Source organism: Sus scrofa, chromosome 6 (assembly GCF_000003025.6).
Source record: "Sus scrofa isolate TJ Tabasco breed Duroc chromosome 6, Sscrofa11.1, whole genome shotgun sequence".
Classification (NCBI taxonomy): domain Eukaryota; kingdom Metazoa; phylum Chordata; class Mammalia; order Artiodactyla; family Suidae; genus Sus; species Sus scrofa.
Genome location: NC_010448.4, coordinates 100,091,466 through 100,103,515, shown reverse-complemented (window position 1 = coordinate 100,103,515; position 12,050 = coordinate 100,091,466). Strand labels below are relative to the sequence as shown.

At 50.1% G+C, this 12,050-nt stretch overlaps 2 protein-coding genes across 14 annotated transcripts in view; one reads left to right on the top strand and one right to left on the bottom strand.

The window, feature by feature from the left end:
• On the bottom strand, nt 5,306-11,049 carry LOC106510670 (translation initiation factor IF-2-like). The gene is made up of 4 exons (XM_021097607.1): nt 10,791-11,049; nt 10,549-10,719; nt 9,784-10,483; nt 5,306-8,175 (listed from the first exon to the last, which is right to left on the bottom strand). Exons 1-3 carry the CDS (start codon nt 11,047-11,049, stop codon nt 9,789-9,791), a joined length of 1,125 nt encoding a protein of 374 aa, XP_020953266.1. The 3' UTR covers nt 5,306-8,175; nt 9,784-9,788.
• The window catches only part of PTPRM (protein tyrosine phosphatase, receptor type M), a 742,666-nt gene continuing 741,165 nt past the window's right edge, over nt 10,550-12,050 (top strand). For 3 of the 13 annotated variants that reach the window (XM_021097710.1, XM_021097708.1, XM_021097709.1), the window contains exon 1: nt 10,558-11,120. In XM_021097710.1, coding sequence (XP_020953369.1) covers nt 11,048-11,120 — 73 coding nt within the window. In that variant the 5' untranslated portion in view covers nt 10,558-11,047. Of the gene's footprint in view, nt 11,121-12,050 lie in introns of all 13 variants that reach the window. The other 10 variants (XM_021097717.1, XM_021097715.1, XM_021097714.1 and 7 more) reach the window with 5 other exon arrangements.

The following is a 12,050-nucleotide window of genomic DNA, read 5'->3' as shown; positions in this document are numbered from 1 at the left end:
CACAAGTATGTTCCCAGGCAGAGAGAACCAGGAATTAGATCCAGAGAAATAATGAGTCATGTCCATTAAGTCGGCAGTAATGGAGGCCAAGTAGGTGGGATGTGAGCTGGGTTTTCCGGGTGTCCCTAGAGGTCAGTTCGGTCAACAGCCCTTCCCAGCCACCTTCCCCCTCCTGTTTGCTGCCTCCCTAGACCCCCAGGCCTTCTCCACTAGAGAAGTGGGAAAACATGCAATTGAAATGTCTAGCACCTGACCCTTGTACACCATTTTTGCTGCTGAGCTGTAGGAAAAAGTCCTTGGGAGGGGGGAGGCTTCCTTTCCCAAGTCAAAGCCAAAAGCCCACAAGAAGTCATTCTGTCTCTTGCCATCCCTCGTCCTGCAGAAGGAGGCACCTGAGTTTTGCAAAGCTGAGAAGGAGTGGGAAGATAGCAGGAAGCTGAGTTGGTGATGGCGTGGTGTGTGACTGAACCACCTGGACTGCCCACCTCCAGGTGAGACTCTTTATAAAAGTAACTTTTTTTTAAACATTTTCTAAGCAGTGTCCTTGAATTCAGAGTTAATCCTCATAAGAACTTCCGTTAAGTACCATTATCATCCCAGTTTTAAGAGGAGGAAGTTGAGGCATGGAACGGTTGAGTAATTTACCACATGACTCAGTAAGTGGTAGAAGTTGGACTTTGAACACAGGCAGTGCGCTCCTTGACCTTGACCCCAGTGGGCTCTCAGACCACTTTCTGCAGGCCATTGTTGGCTGGGTTTTCTGTTACCCGCAGATGATTGCCATCCTAACCTATCCATTCTTGAAGGATGGATAAAATTAAGATGGGAGCTTTCAGATCATCATAGACACAGAAATTGAGGCAGTGTGTGCCAGAGGAGGAAAGCTAGACTACAGTTTGACCAAGAGTTTATGCTGGGTAGAGACAAAGGTGAAGATAGAAAATGCAGCAACATCAAAAGACAAATACCACGTGATGTTACCTACATGTGGAATCTAAAATATGACACAAATGAACTTATCTACAAAACAAAAACAGACCCACTGATATAGAGAACAGACTTGTGGTTGCCAAGGGAGAGGATGGGTGGGGGAGGGATGGACTGGGAGTTTAGGATTAGCAGATTCAAACTACTACATGCACCTATAACTGAATCACTTTGCTATACACCAGACACTAACACGACCCTGTAAATCAGCTATACTTCCATAAAATAAATTTTTTCAAAAAAAATTTTAGGGCCACACCCATGACGTATGAAAGTACCCAGGCTAGGGGCTGAATCAGAGCTGTAGCTGCCAGCCTACACTCTAGCCACAGCAATGCCACATCTGAGCCAAGTCTGTGACTTACACCACAGCTCATGGCAATGCTGGATCATTAAACTACTGATTGGGGCCAGGGAGTGAAACTGCATTCTCATGGATACTGATTGGGTTCGTTACTACTGAGCCACAACAGGAACTCCAAAATAAATCTCAAAGAAAAGGAAATACAGCAGAGTGATCTAGAAAGGGAACTCCAGAAATTGGAATATTTGCCTATGAATCAGAGCTCTACCAGCTGTGACGGACTATGGCCTAATTATATCATGTCATTTTTATCAGATCTAACTCATTCTGTCTTTAAGCCTCAGTTTCCTCATCTCTCAAAAGGAAGAATAAGCACACCTGTCTTTTAGAGTTTCCATGCCCTAGCAGAAGCCTCTGCTCATAGTAAGACTTCAGTAAATATTAGCGCCCCAAACATAATGAAATAAGTTCAAATGTTTTCCTCTCTGGCTTGTCTCGTCTTCGCATTAATGACTGTCCGGAATCTTCAATTCAAACGCAACATTTGGAAACTCTAAAATATTAAAGATGAAGAGAAAGTAAAGATGATCTTTTCTTTGATGTTAGCAGGGAAATGTTTTTTTTTCCTTTTTCTTTTTTATATTCTAGTGAAAACCTGGCCTTATTACAGATCACAGGACCCTGCACACCATTGTTGCAATAATTTAATCTGAAGGAAGAAGCTGACATTGTCAGCGTAACATTCCTTAATAGTATTAGTCAAGCAGAGCTTGAAGGAACATACCTATTGACTTCAAAGGATTTGTTTTAAAGAAGGGGAAATAAAAAGGAAATAAGAATCCATGGGAACATGATTCAGTACTCTGATTTCTGCCCTGAGTTTGGGAAAGCTTGCCTAACCTCCAAACTGGGTTCTGAGAAAACCAGGTGTCTCCTACAAAGGCCTAAGAACTGACGTGAAACGCTAGTTCAAAGCCTTTGGGGAAAGAAAGAGGGGCCTAAAGACACTCATTGTTTCCTGTAATGAACCCCCACGTGGAAAGTGGCAGCTGCGTGGGGAGCTGGGGCCTGAGCCTTTGAACTGACTGTGAGTCAGACAAGGTGGTGTCATCCGATGCGCGCCCCCGCCCCCCAGCCGGCCAGCAGCTCTCCAAGATTTCCAGCCTCCACAAAGAGCCTGCAGAAAGCATTTTCTTCTAGAACTTCTTGGAGACTTAAACAAACGGAGTAGCGTGACTGTACAGTGACCACCAGTGGGTTCTGATAACATCTTCATAAATCAGGGTTTTTTTTTTTTTTTTTTTTTCTTTGTCTGTTTCCAGAGTCAATGAACCAACCGGAAAATTACTGCTGATGTATGTGGGGGAGGCTGTTACCGCATCTCTAATGCTGCTGCTTCCAGGCAGGAAGGCCCCGCGGCTGGCTCTCAGTCCCCAGGGGCAAGGCGACTGGCTATTCTGGTTGGAGGGATGCTTTTGTGCAGGCCGTTGTTTTCCCTCCTCCAGGATGCAGGGGCAGAAGGAAAGGGTCCAGCGTGACCTTTCCCCCAGAGGTCCCCTCCGCGTGCTGGGGTGCCAGCATCCTGCCTGTGCAGGGCAGGGAAGGCCCAGAGATCTGCGCCTTCCCCGAAGTGTATTCAAAACAACCTGAAGAGACTTTCTGGCGATCTGACCGTTGCCAGGGACTTCCCAGCAGGGCACTTCCTGGCTCTCTTATCTGTTGTTCCTGGGAACACAGGTTTGGACGTGGCTGGAATAATGATATTTTCCAGGGAGTTCCCGTTGTGGCTTAGCGGGTTAAGAACACGACTAGTATCCATGAGCACTTGGGTTCGATCCCTGGCCTTGCTCAGTTGCTTAAGGATCCGGCATTGCCATGAGCTCTTGTGTAGGTCACAGACATGGCTTGGATCTGGTGTTGCTGTGGCTCTGGTGTAGGCCAGCGGTTGCAGCTCAGATTTGACCCCTAGCCTGGGAACTTCCATATGCCACAGGTGCAGCCCCCCAAAAACAAAAATAAAATAAAAATAAAATAAAATAAAATAAAAGATATTTTCCATCCTTTTGAGATCACCATGTGGCATCCACCTTGCTACAAACCCCATGCCTAAGCAGGGAATTTTTTGAGAATATCAACCTGCTGAACCATTTTACCTAAAATAGAGAAAAGATTCAAGTTCCATAGAAACAAATTTTTATAAAAATATGACCTATTGGCAAGTTGTGAACTTTTGGTCCCACCTGGTACGATGAATAGAAGAGTTGCCTGGTAAACTAAAAGTGTAGTCATCGTGAAGCTGTTTATGCAGGACAATGTCACGTACAATGTCACTGATGCTCTTACAACGCAATAGGGCAGATAGGGCAGAAATTATTGTTCTCATTTGGCAGAGGAACAAACGAGAAAGGTCTAGCACAACAAACCTTGAGTTTTCCCCGGATGTGCTGTTGGGTCTGGTGGTTGATACACTCTCAATGTACCCAAAAGAAGAGCCTGGTGAGAAATGATGGAAGGGAAACCCTGTTGAAGGTCATCCCATCTAAATGGTCCCTGGGTCCAGTGAGATGTTTCTATCCCATCTCCCTACACAGAAGCCCAGCACGGAATTTCATGCGGACTAGACTCTTTACATTTGATTTTAAAATCAATGCTTGATAACCTCTGCGCCTTGAATGACGTGCCAGGAGCTATTCCGAACACTTTACGTCATTATTTCATTTAACCCTCACAGCATCTCAGCAAAGTGGGGACAATTATTACCTTTATTGTGCAGATAAGGAAACCAAAGCACAGAGAGGTAAAGTGACTTGCCCAGTGTCACACAGACTAATGGTGTCAGAGTTAAGATTTTTATATTCTGAGGGTAATGTTACCGCTCCCCTTTTAATGAGGGCTCAGGAATTCCTGGAGGATCTGCAAATTCGTCCTAGTGATTTAAGCCTTTGTATGCAAGTGGCTTTGAACGCTGCTTGGGGAAAACTTGCCTTTTACCTGTGACAGGATCTGGCCTCAGGTAGGATATAGACAACTTCAAAAAAGGCCACCTGACCCCATTCTTTCTTCTGTTCAGGTAAGAACTGGGCTTCACTGGTGAAAGTTGAAATGACCTGGTTTCTTCCAGCCTCTGTGAACAGCTAATGATGTGTTTTTCATTTTCATCTCATTCTTCCCAGTTTCATGTACACAAAATCAAAAGGTGGGTGAAGCCATGAAGCGAGTCCTGGATGAAAGATTCTACTTGCTTCTCTCAGATCTGAGATTAAGTCAGCAGACTCGGAGAGGGAGCGCGTGCCCTGGGCGGGGATCTGCTCATCCCTGCATCCACGCTCCTGCCTCCCATTGCTGCCCTTGATTGCATGTGCTCTTCGAGGTAGAGGTATGGGGGGGGGTGCAGAGATGCCGGTGGGCTGCTCACTTAGGGCTTTGCTTTATCAGAGAGCAGGCTTCTCCAGTGCCTCTGACTCACAGAACTTCAACGTGTAACACCATGTCAGCAAGCCAGGAAACGGCAATTAACCAATTGAAATCACACTGTTGGGAGCGATTAAGTTGGACTCCAAATTCCAGGCTATCTCTGTCTCTGACTCCTTTTCTTTCCCCTTCCTCCCTTCTTTCTTTCTTTCTCTCTTTTTTCTTTCTTTCTTTTTTATTTTTTGTCTTTTTAGGGCCACGCCTGAAGCATATGGAGGTTCCCCAGCTAAGGGTCCAATTGGGGCTGCAGCTGCCAGCCTACACCACAGCCACAGCAATGTGGGAGCTGCGTGTGCGACCTACACCACAGCTCATGGCAATGCTGGATCCTTAACCCACTGAGCGAGGCCAGGGATCGAACCCACATTCTCGTGGATCCTAGTTGGGTTTGTAGTCTGATGAGCCACATAGGAACTCCCTTCCTTCCTTCTTTCATCCATCCCTCCTTCCTTCCTTTCTTCTTCTTCTTCTTGTTTTAATGACAGGCTATCTTGGATCAGTGAAAGAGAATACATCATCCTGAAACCCACACAAGGCTGCTTATTTCCATTTTCCATTTATTATCTCAAAATACACTTCTGGGATCTCAACATGCCTCTAAAAATGGGAATTAATCATTGCAGCAGAGCCTAGAGGACAAACCCTAACAAAAACAATGACAGTCTTTTCCTTTTCTTCTGGGTCACATTAGTCCTAATTAAACAACCCTGGGAGGTATTTAAATGATCTTTTTGTCTATGCTTTTCAGCAGGTGTGTGATACTTTTGAAGGATCAGGAACGTTCTGCCTGTGGTTGGCCGCCAAAGGCAACCTCACATTGAGGATAGGAAGGGTGAATTATGGTCAGATCAGCTTTCTTTTTTTAACTTACATTTTGTCTTTCATTGGGGTTGGGATAAGTATCACAAATAGAGATGCTGATGCCAAAGCACCATCACTTCACAGAGACAGTGGGCTGTTCTGCCCAGATACCCTGGGCCTGGGCCCTGAGTCTAACCTATAAAAATAAATTTACTAAGAGGCACCTGGTCATCAGGGTCCCTAGGGATCTTGTGTTAAGAGACCATAAAACATAACCCTAGGAGTTCCTGGTGGCACAATGGGATCAGCAGCGTCTCTGCGGTGCCAAAACACAGGTTTGATCCCTGGCCGGGCACAGTGGGTTAAGGATCCATCATTGCCATAGCTGCAGGGTAGGTTGAAACTTCAGCTCAGATCTGATCCTAGGCCTGGAAACGCCATGTGCTGAGGGGCAGCCAAAAAAGAAAAAGAAAAAAAAAAAGTAATCCCAAACCAACTCTGTTCAGGCTCCACAGAAGTGCTTTAGCCTGGCTTTTGTCCTCTGGCCTTGGGAGGGCACTGTGAAGGTTTGGGGAGTGTGCCTGCCAGTGTGACATGGCAGATGGACACTCCTAGGTGTGTGTGTGGATGATGTCATTCAAAGGCACTTAGTACAAAGAAAAGTCAAATCAATTAGAAAGCAAACCCTTCTGTTCAGATAGCAGAAACCAGTCTTAAATGACGAGGGGCGTTTCCTAGTCATTCCAATCACCAATTTTCTTGCTTCTTTTCGGTTCCAGTTGGGGCAGAAGTCACGCACAAGAGTAGCAGGTACCTGTCATTGAAACTGGTGATTGAGGAACATCTTTCAAAATTAAATAATTAACAGTATGGTTAAAATGATAGCTATTGGAGTTCCCTTGTGGCTCAGTGGGTTAAGGACCTGGTGTTGTCACTGTCGTGGCGTGGGTTCAAGCCCTGGCCTGAGAACTTCCACGTGCCATGGAGTAGCCAAAAAACAAAAGAAACAAACAAAAAATGGTAGCTGTGTAGTTACAGTCTATGCGAAACATGATATTGATTCTTTACATTGACAATTAGGCTGACATGGAGACCTGGAATGGCTGACAGATTTCCTTAAAAGTTAATCAGGTATCACTGACATCAAAATATTAAATAAAAATGTTAAGCTTTTTATGAATAATTTTCATTTCAACGCTGGTTTTCATAATGATAATTTGTACTTTGAATTTTAATTCTAGTAGAGATCTTTCAACCATTTGGAAGAAGGTAACTTTCAACAACTATAGGAAAGTAATTTTTTCTTTTTAAAAAATTTTGAATTTACATTTTTGACGAAATATATGCTTAAATGTTGCGTCATTAGACTATTCTGACCCTTTATCAGTGTTTTCCAACAGAGCTTTCTGTGATGACAGAAATATTCTATAGCTGTGCTGCTCAGTACAGTGGCCACTAACCACAGGAGGCTACTGAGTGCTTACAAGAACCAGTGAGGAACAAAACTGGGTGAAATGTGGCTATAAATATTCTACACAGAAAAGAGTAACTTCAGATCACTACTGTCACTGTCACTAGAACAAAAATTATGTGGCAGTCTCAATTACAGCAACATATTAGCCATTTTACTAAAATAAAGGGAAGGAGTTCTCATTGTGGCTCAGCGGGTTAAGGACCTGATCTTGTCTCTGTGAGGAAGTGGGTTTGATCCTTAGCCTTGCTCAGTAGGTTGGGGATCCCGAGTTGCTGCAAGCTGTGTTGTATGTAGGCTACAGATGTGGCTTGGATTGGGTGTTGCTCTGGCTGTGACAGTAGCCTCAGCTGCAGCTCCAATTCAAGCTCTGGCCCAGGAAATTCCACATGCTGCAGGTGTGGCCATAAAAAGAAAAAATAAAATAAAGGGAAAATCAAATTTATGGAATAAATGTATACTAATGCATGAATTATGTATGTCTTCATTTTATTACTGGTCCATACAGCCAGACTATAAACAGGAAATTTGATATGCATGTGTTATATTCAGTTGTCTTTGATATTCTCCTGACATTTACCATCTGAAAATTACAGGTTTTCTTATCTTTCAATGTTGTTACTTTGGTCAAGATAGGAAGGTATAAAGTATATAGTAGCTTGCTAGCTTGATGAATAACTTTGAAATCTTTAGATGTATGATGGGGGCTGGCTGGACAGCACCCCTAACTCTGAGCAGCCATCACGCAAATGTCACTATAGTCCTCAGAGGAGTGTCATGTGGTTGGATTAAAATTTAAAAAGTCAGGAGTTCCCTGGTGGCTCAGCAGCTTAAGGACCTAGTGTTGTCACTGATGTGGAGTGGGTTTGATTCCTGGCTGGGCACTTCTGCATGTTGCAGCTGTGACCAAAATAAATAAAATAAAATAAAATAAAATAAAATAAAATCTTAAACAATTTTTAAAAGCCAAAAAATAATTTAAAAAATAGATTTTAAAAATCTCCCCTGCTGAAAAAAAAAATTTGAAAAGAAATGTCTCATTGGGAGGATTTCTACAGCATCCTTTTCTTAGAAGAAGTCCAGTCCTTTTATTTTGAATAGAGGCCTTCCATTTGGGCTCAAGGCTGCTTTGGCCAGTTACCTGTAAGAGAGAGTAAATAAACAGTAGCTGTCAGAACTGCAAGGGAAGGAGCTGCTGGCAAAAACCCATCACTGTTTGCAATGTGGATTGCAGACTAATAAGGGTAGAGTCAGCTTAAGGCTGCAATGTTTAGAGAACAGAGATAATGGAAATTCATTGGCCCTCCTGCTGAGCTGTAAGTAACTGGAGGAAGGGACATGGTGTCCTGAGGTTACCAGGGTAGCAGGAGTGGGCGGGTGTCTGAGCCGGGGCTCTCTCCCCATTGGCCTGCAGGGACATCCATCTGTGCAGCTGCCTCCCGCACCCCCATCAGCCACCTTACCACATCCTTGCCAGGGTGGCCCAGCTCTAAGGCTGTTCCACACTTTCTTCAAGGGGTCCCTAGAGGAGTGAGTCCCAGGTGTCCACATGCAACTTGAGCATTCATACACCTTATGTTGACCCCCCCCACCCCCACTTTCCTATTCCTCTTCCACTGCTTCCTGGGATTACTTTCCCAATAAAACCTAAACCTACTTACACTTCAATCCTCCCCTTCAGGCTTGTTCCTGGGGGAGGCCAGTATAAGAAAATCTTCAGCCCAGAGCCTAGTGCCTGGCATATACATGGCCATCATAGGTACTTGCTGAAAAATTCACGTACTTTGCAAGTGAAATCCTATGCTATCTTGAACTTCTTCGCCCAACTTAAAAAACTTAGAAGAAAAAATGGCTAGATTGACTTTTCTCTCTTTATCTGAATCCCCTAGGGCCTCCTAACAGAAAAGCTCCATTGGAAAGCACATTACCACGCAAAACGATGCAGGACCTCAGCACAAGGCAAGTTCATGCTGCAGACCCTCATTGCCTGTCTTTGAAGGTATGGGAGTGCCCTGCCTCTCCCTTCTTCAAATGTTCATTTTGCAATAAGGCTCAACAGGTACATATTTGAGAGAAGCAGCAGGACGGTGTAAGGTCCTAGTACTAAGAAGTAAACTATTAATATAGAACCTTTTAAAGAGCACTTCTGAAAAGGATCTAAGAAGTGGAATTCCAGCAGAAAGAGGAGCTGTTGGTTGGAGCACCAAAAGCAAAAATCCTCCAGTCCCGCAGTTTTCCCCCGGGGAGGTGACAGCTATGACCTATCCTTAGTTACAGCTTGTTGGTTCTAGGGTCAACTGGAGACAGGGTCTAGGTGAGCGTGGGATCAGTATACTTTCTGGGTCTTTGTAAGCTCCAGGTGAGAGCAGCACAGAAGGGCCCCGGACACACCTGCGTCCCCCCTCTGGCTGGTACACCCGTCCTACTCACGGGTCCTTACTCGGCTTCTAATTTAACCTCTTCCCAGGCCTTCCATTGCGTTCAGTCAGCTAGGCCTAGCGTCTACAGCTGCTCAGAGCTGGCTCGACGTGCGTATTCCCCGGGAGATAGAAAGATCACTCCACCCCTTTTTATTTGTTTATTTGCAATTTCACAAAGAGAACCTTTTTACCGAAGCATTGGAAGACTGTTTTAGTCACTTAATGAAGTAGGCATTCCAGACCCAAACGGTAAATTACACACTTCAAGATATTTGATTCATTACCCACCCCTCCTCCTCTCGCATTTCCCAACACTTAGTACCAGATACACAAATCACAGGTTACGTAGGTCCAAACTCTCGTTCCGCTGTGACCGCCACCTTCCGTGTATCGCCCGCGGCTCGCTGGGGCCCAACCGGGACGGCGGGGGCGCAATGAAGCCGCAGAGCGCTTCCTGCTCCGCCGGGTGCAGGGCTCCTGGGGCAGGAGCGCGAGTGGTCCAGTCGGGAGGCTGGCGCGCTGCTGGGTCTCGGTGCCCGAGGCCGCCGCTCCCTCCTCTGGCGTCCGCCAACTTCTCTGCACCCGCCGCGCGGAGAAGCTCGCAGCCCCTCGCAGCCTCCCGATCTACCGGCTCGCCCTGCCCAAAGCCGCGGGGGAGAGCGGCTTTGCGACTGCCGGCCCCGCTGCGGACACTGCCATCCGGCGCCGGGATTGGAGCCGCCTCGTCCGCCCGCGGGGCCGCAAGGCCGCCGTCCCGCCAGCCTCGTTCGCCAACTCCTGGCGGCCTGTGACCCGGGACAAACTTCTGGCCGCCGCGCGGCCCCTGCGCGGTCACCCTCCCGGAAGCCGGCCTCGAAACCCAAGCCGCGGCGGGGCGGGACGCGAGCGGGAGGGAGCACGAGGCACCTCCCGGCAGCCGCTCTCCGCGCGGTGACACCGCCCCCGCGGCCGCCCCCCGCCCGGCTCCCCCCGAGGCGCCGCTGCCTCTCAGCGCCGGGCGCGGACCCGTAGGGCCGGCGGGGCCGGGCGCTCACGCCCTCTAGCGGGCCGCGGCAGCGCGGGCGGCCGTGACGTGGGCGCTCCCTTCAGCCGGCCTGCGGGGCACTGCCAGTCAGTCGGGGAGCAGGAGCCCCGCGCGCAGCCGGCGCGGGCTCGGCCATTGGCGCGCCGCCGCCCGGGGGCTGGCTCGGCTGCTGGCTGAGAGGCGGCGGGCGGGACAAGCGCGGCCGCGGCCCCGGCCACCGCGGCGCCGGCGGCTCGGGTCCCTACCCGGGGAAGGAGAGCGGCGGCGGGTGCAGCAGCCGGCACGGAGGGCGGATTTTGGCTCCGCGGGCGCGCCCTCCGCTCCCTCTTGCAGCCGCTCCAGCTCCGAGCGGGGCTGGCGACTGGGTGGGAGGATCCAGGACCTCGGCCCCGGCCCCGGGAGCCCCCGGAGTTGAGACTTCTGCAAGTGTTGGCACTTTGCGGGTCTGGCTCTGGTTTTGGGTGTTCACCCTGCTCTCCTCGCCGCCTTGGAAGGAAAGCTCCCGGCCGCCCTCGGACCTCGCGCCCACCCAGCGCCGCCGGGGAGCGGCCCGGCGTGCGCTCAGCACCATGAGCAGACTTGGGACTTGGCTGGTGACTTTGTACGGACTTTTGCTAACTGCGGCGGGGGATACGTTTTCAGGTAAGAGGGGCCGCACTCGCTGTGGCCTGGGGCGTGCGGGCCGGAAGGGGCCCGGGACGCATGCAGCTCCCGGGTGGGAGAGCACTAGCGGCGGACCGCGGGTCCAGACTGGGGAGCGGCGGCTCCGGCACTGCGTGTGCCAGTTCCCTGCCCCGGCGCGAGACCAGCGGGGAGGGAGGGCACCTCGCGCTCGGGCGGACAGAGCGGACGAGCCCGGGGCGCTGACTCCGGAGCCCGGCCCCAGGTCGGCCCCCGCCCCTTGGCGGCCTGGGTGCGTGTCGGCGCCACTCGGAGCCCTCCGCCGGCTCTGAGAGCAACAGCAGAAAACTTTGCCTGAAGTTGGGAGCTGCAGCCGCCGGCCGCCTGGCGTGGTCGCTGCGCGGTCCTTCCCACCCGGAGCGGCGGCCAGCCGGATCTCCGTGCCTGCTGCGCCCGCGCGATTGCTTCGGAGAGACTCTGGCGGCGGCGGTGGCGATCGCCGGTTTTCTTTGCCGTCCAGCCGCCGCCCGGCCAGAAGCTTGCCATGACCCCGGCTCGCCGCGGTGGTCGCGCCGCAGATCGAGAGAACCAAGGCAGTGTCCTCATCGGTCCCGGAGGGAGGACCTGTGGTCCGGACGGAGTGGCTGGTTGCCCGGGCCCCGGGCCGCTGCGGTTGTGTGCGGGTCAGGCTCCCTTCGGCCCCGGGGAGCTCCCGAACGGGGGCAGTGGTCAGCCAGCCCCGCCACCCGCCGCCTCGGGCTGGCAGGAAAGTGGCCGGCGGCGAGGTGCCTGCTGCGCCCGGGCGATCGGAGCCTGCAGAGCTCCTGGGACTAGGACGCGTGATCGGGAGTCGCGGGTCAGGCCAGGCTCGAGCCCTGCACGGCGTTACCGGGAGCACACACGCGGATAGACAGCCAGCGCTTGCACACGTGCACAGTTTCCCGTGTGTGT

Excerpts from the sequence above, each read along its gene's own strand:
- LOC106510670 (XM_021097607.1), bottom strand. The coding sequence starts at position 11,049 with ATGGTGCTGAGCGCACGCCGGGCCGCTCCCCGGCGGCGCTGGGTGGGC. Across the intron at positions 10,720-10,790 it reads TGCAAGAGGGAGCGGAGGGC|GGACCCGAGCCGCCGGCGCC; the intron begins GCGCCCGCGGAG and ends TTCCCCGGGTAG. Across the intron at positions 10,484-10,548 it reads TGACTGGCAGTGCCCCGCAG|CGCCCGGCCCCGCCGGCCCT; the intron begins GCCGGCTGAAGG and ends AGAGGGCGTGAG.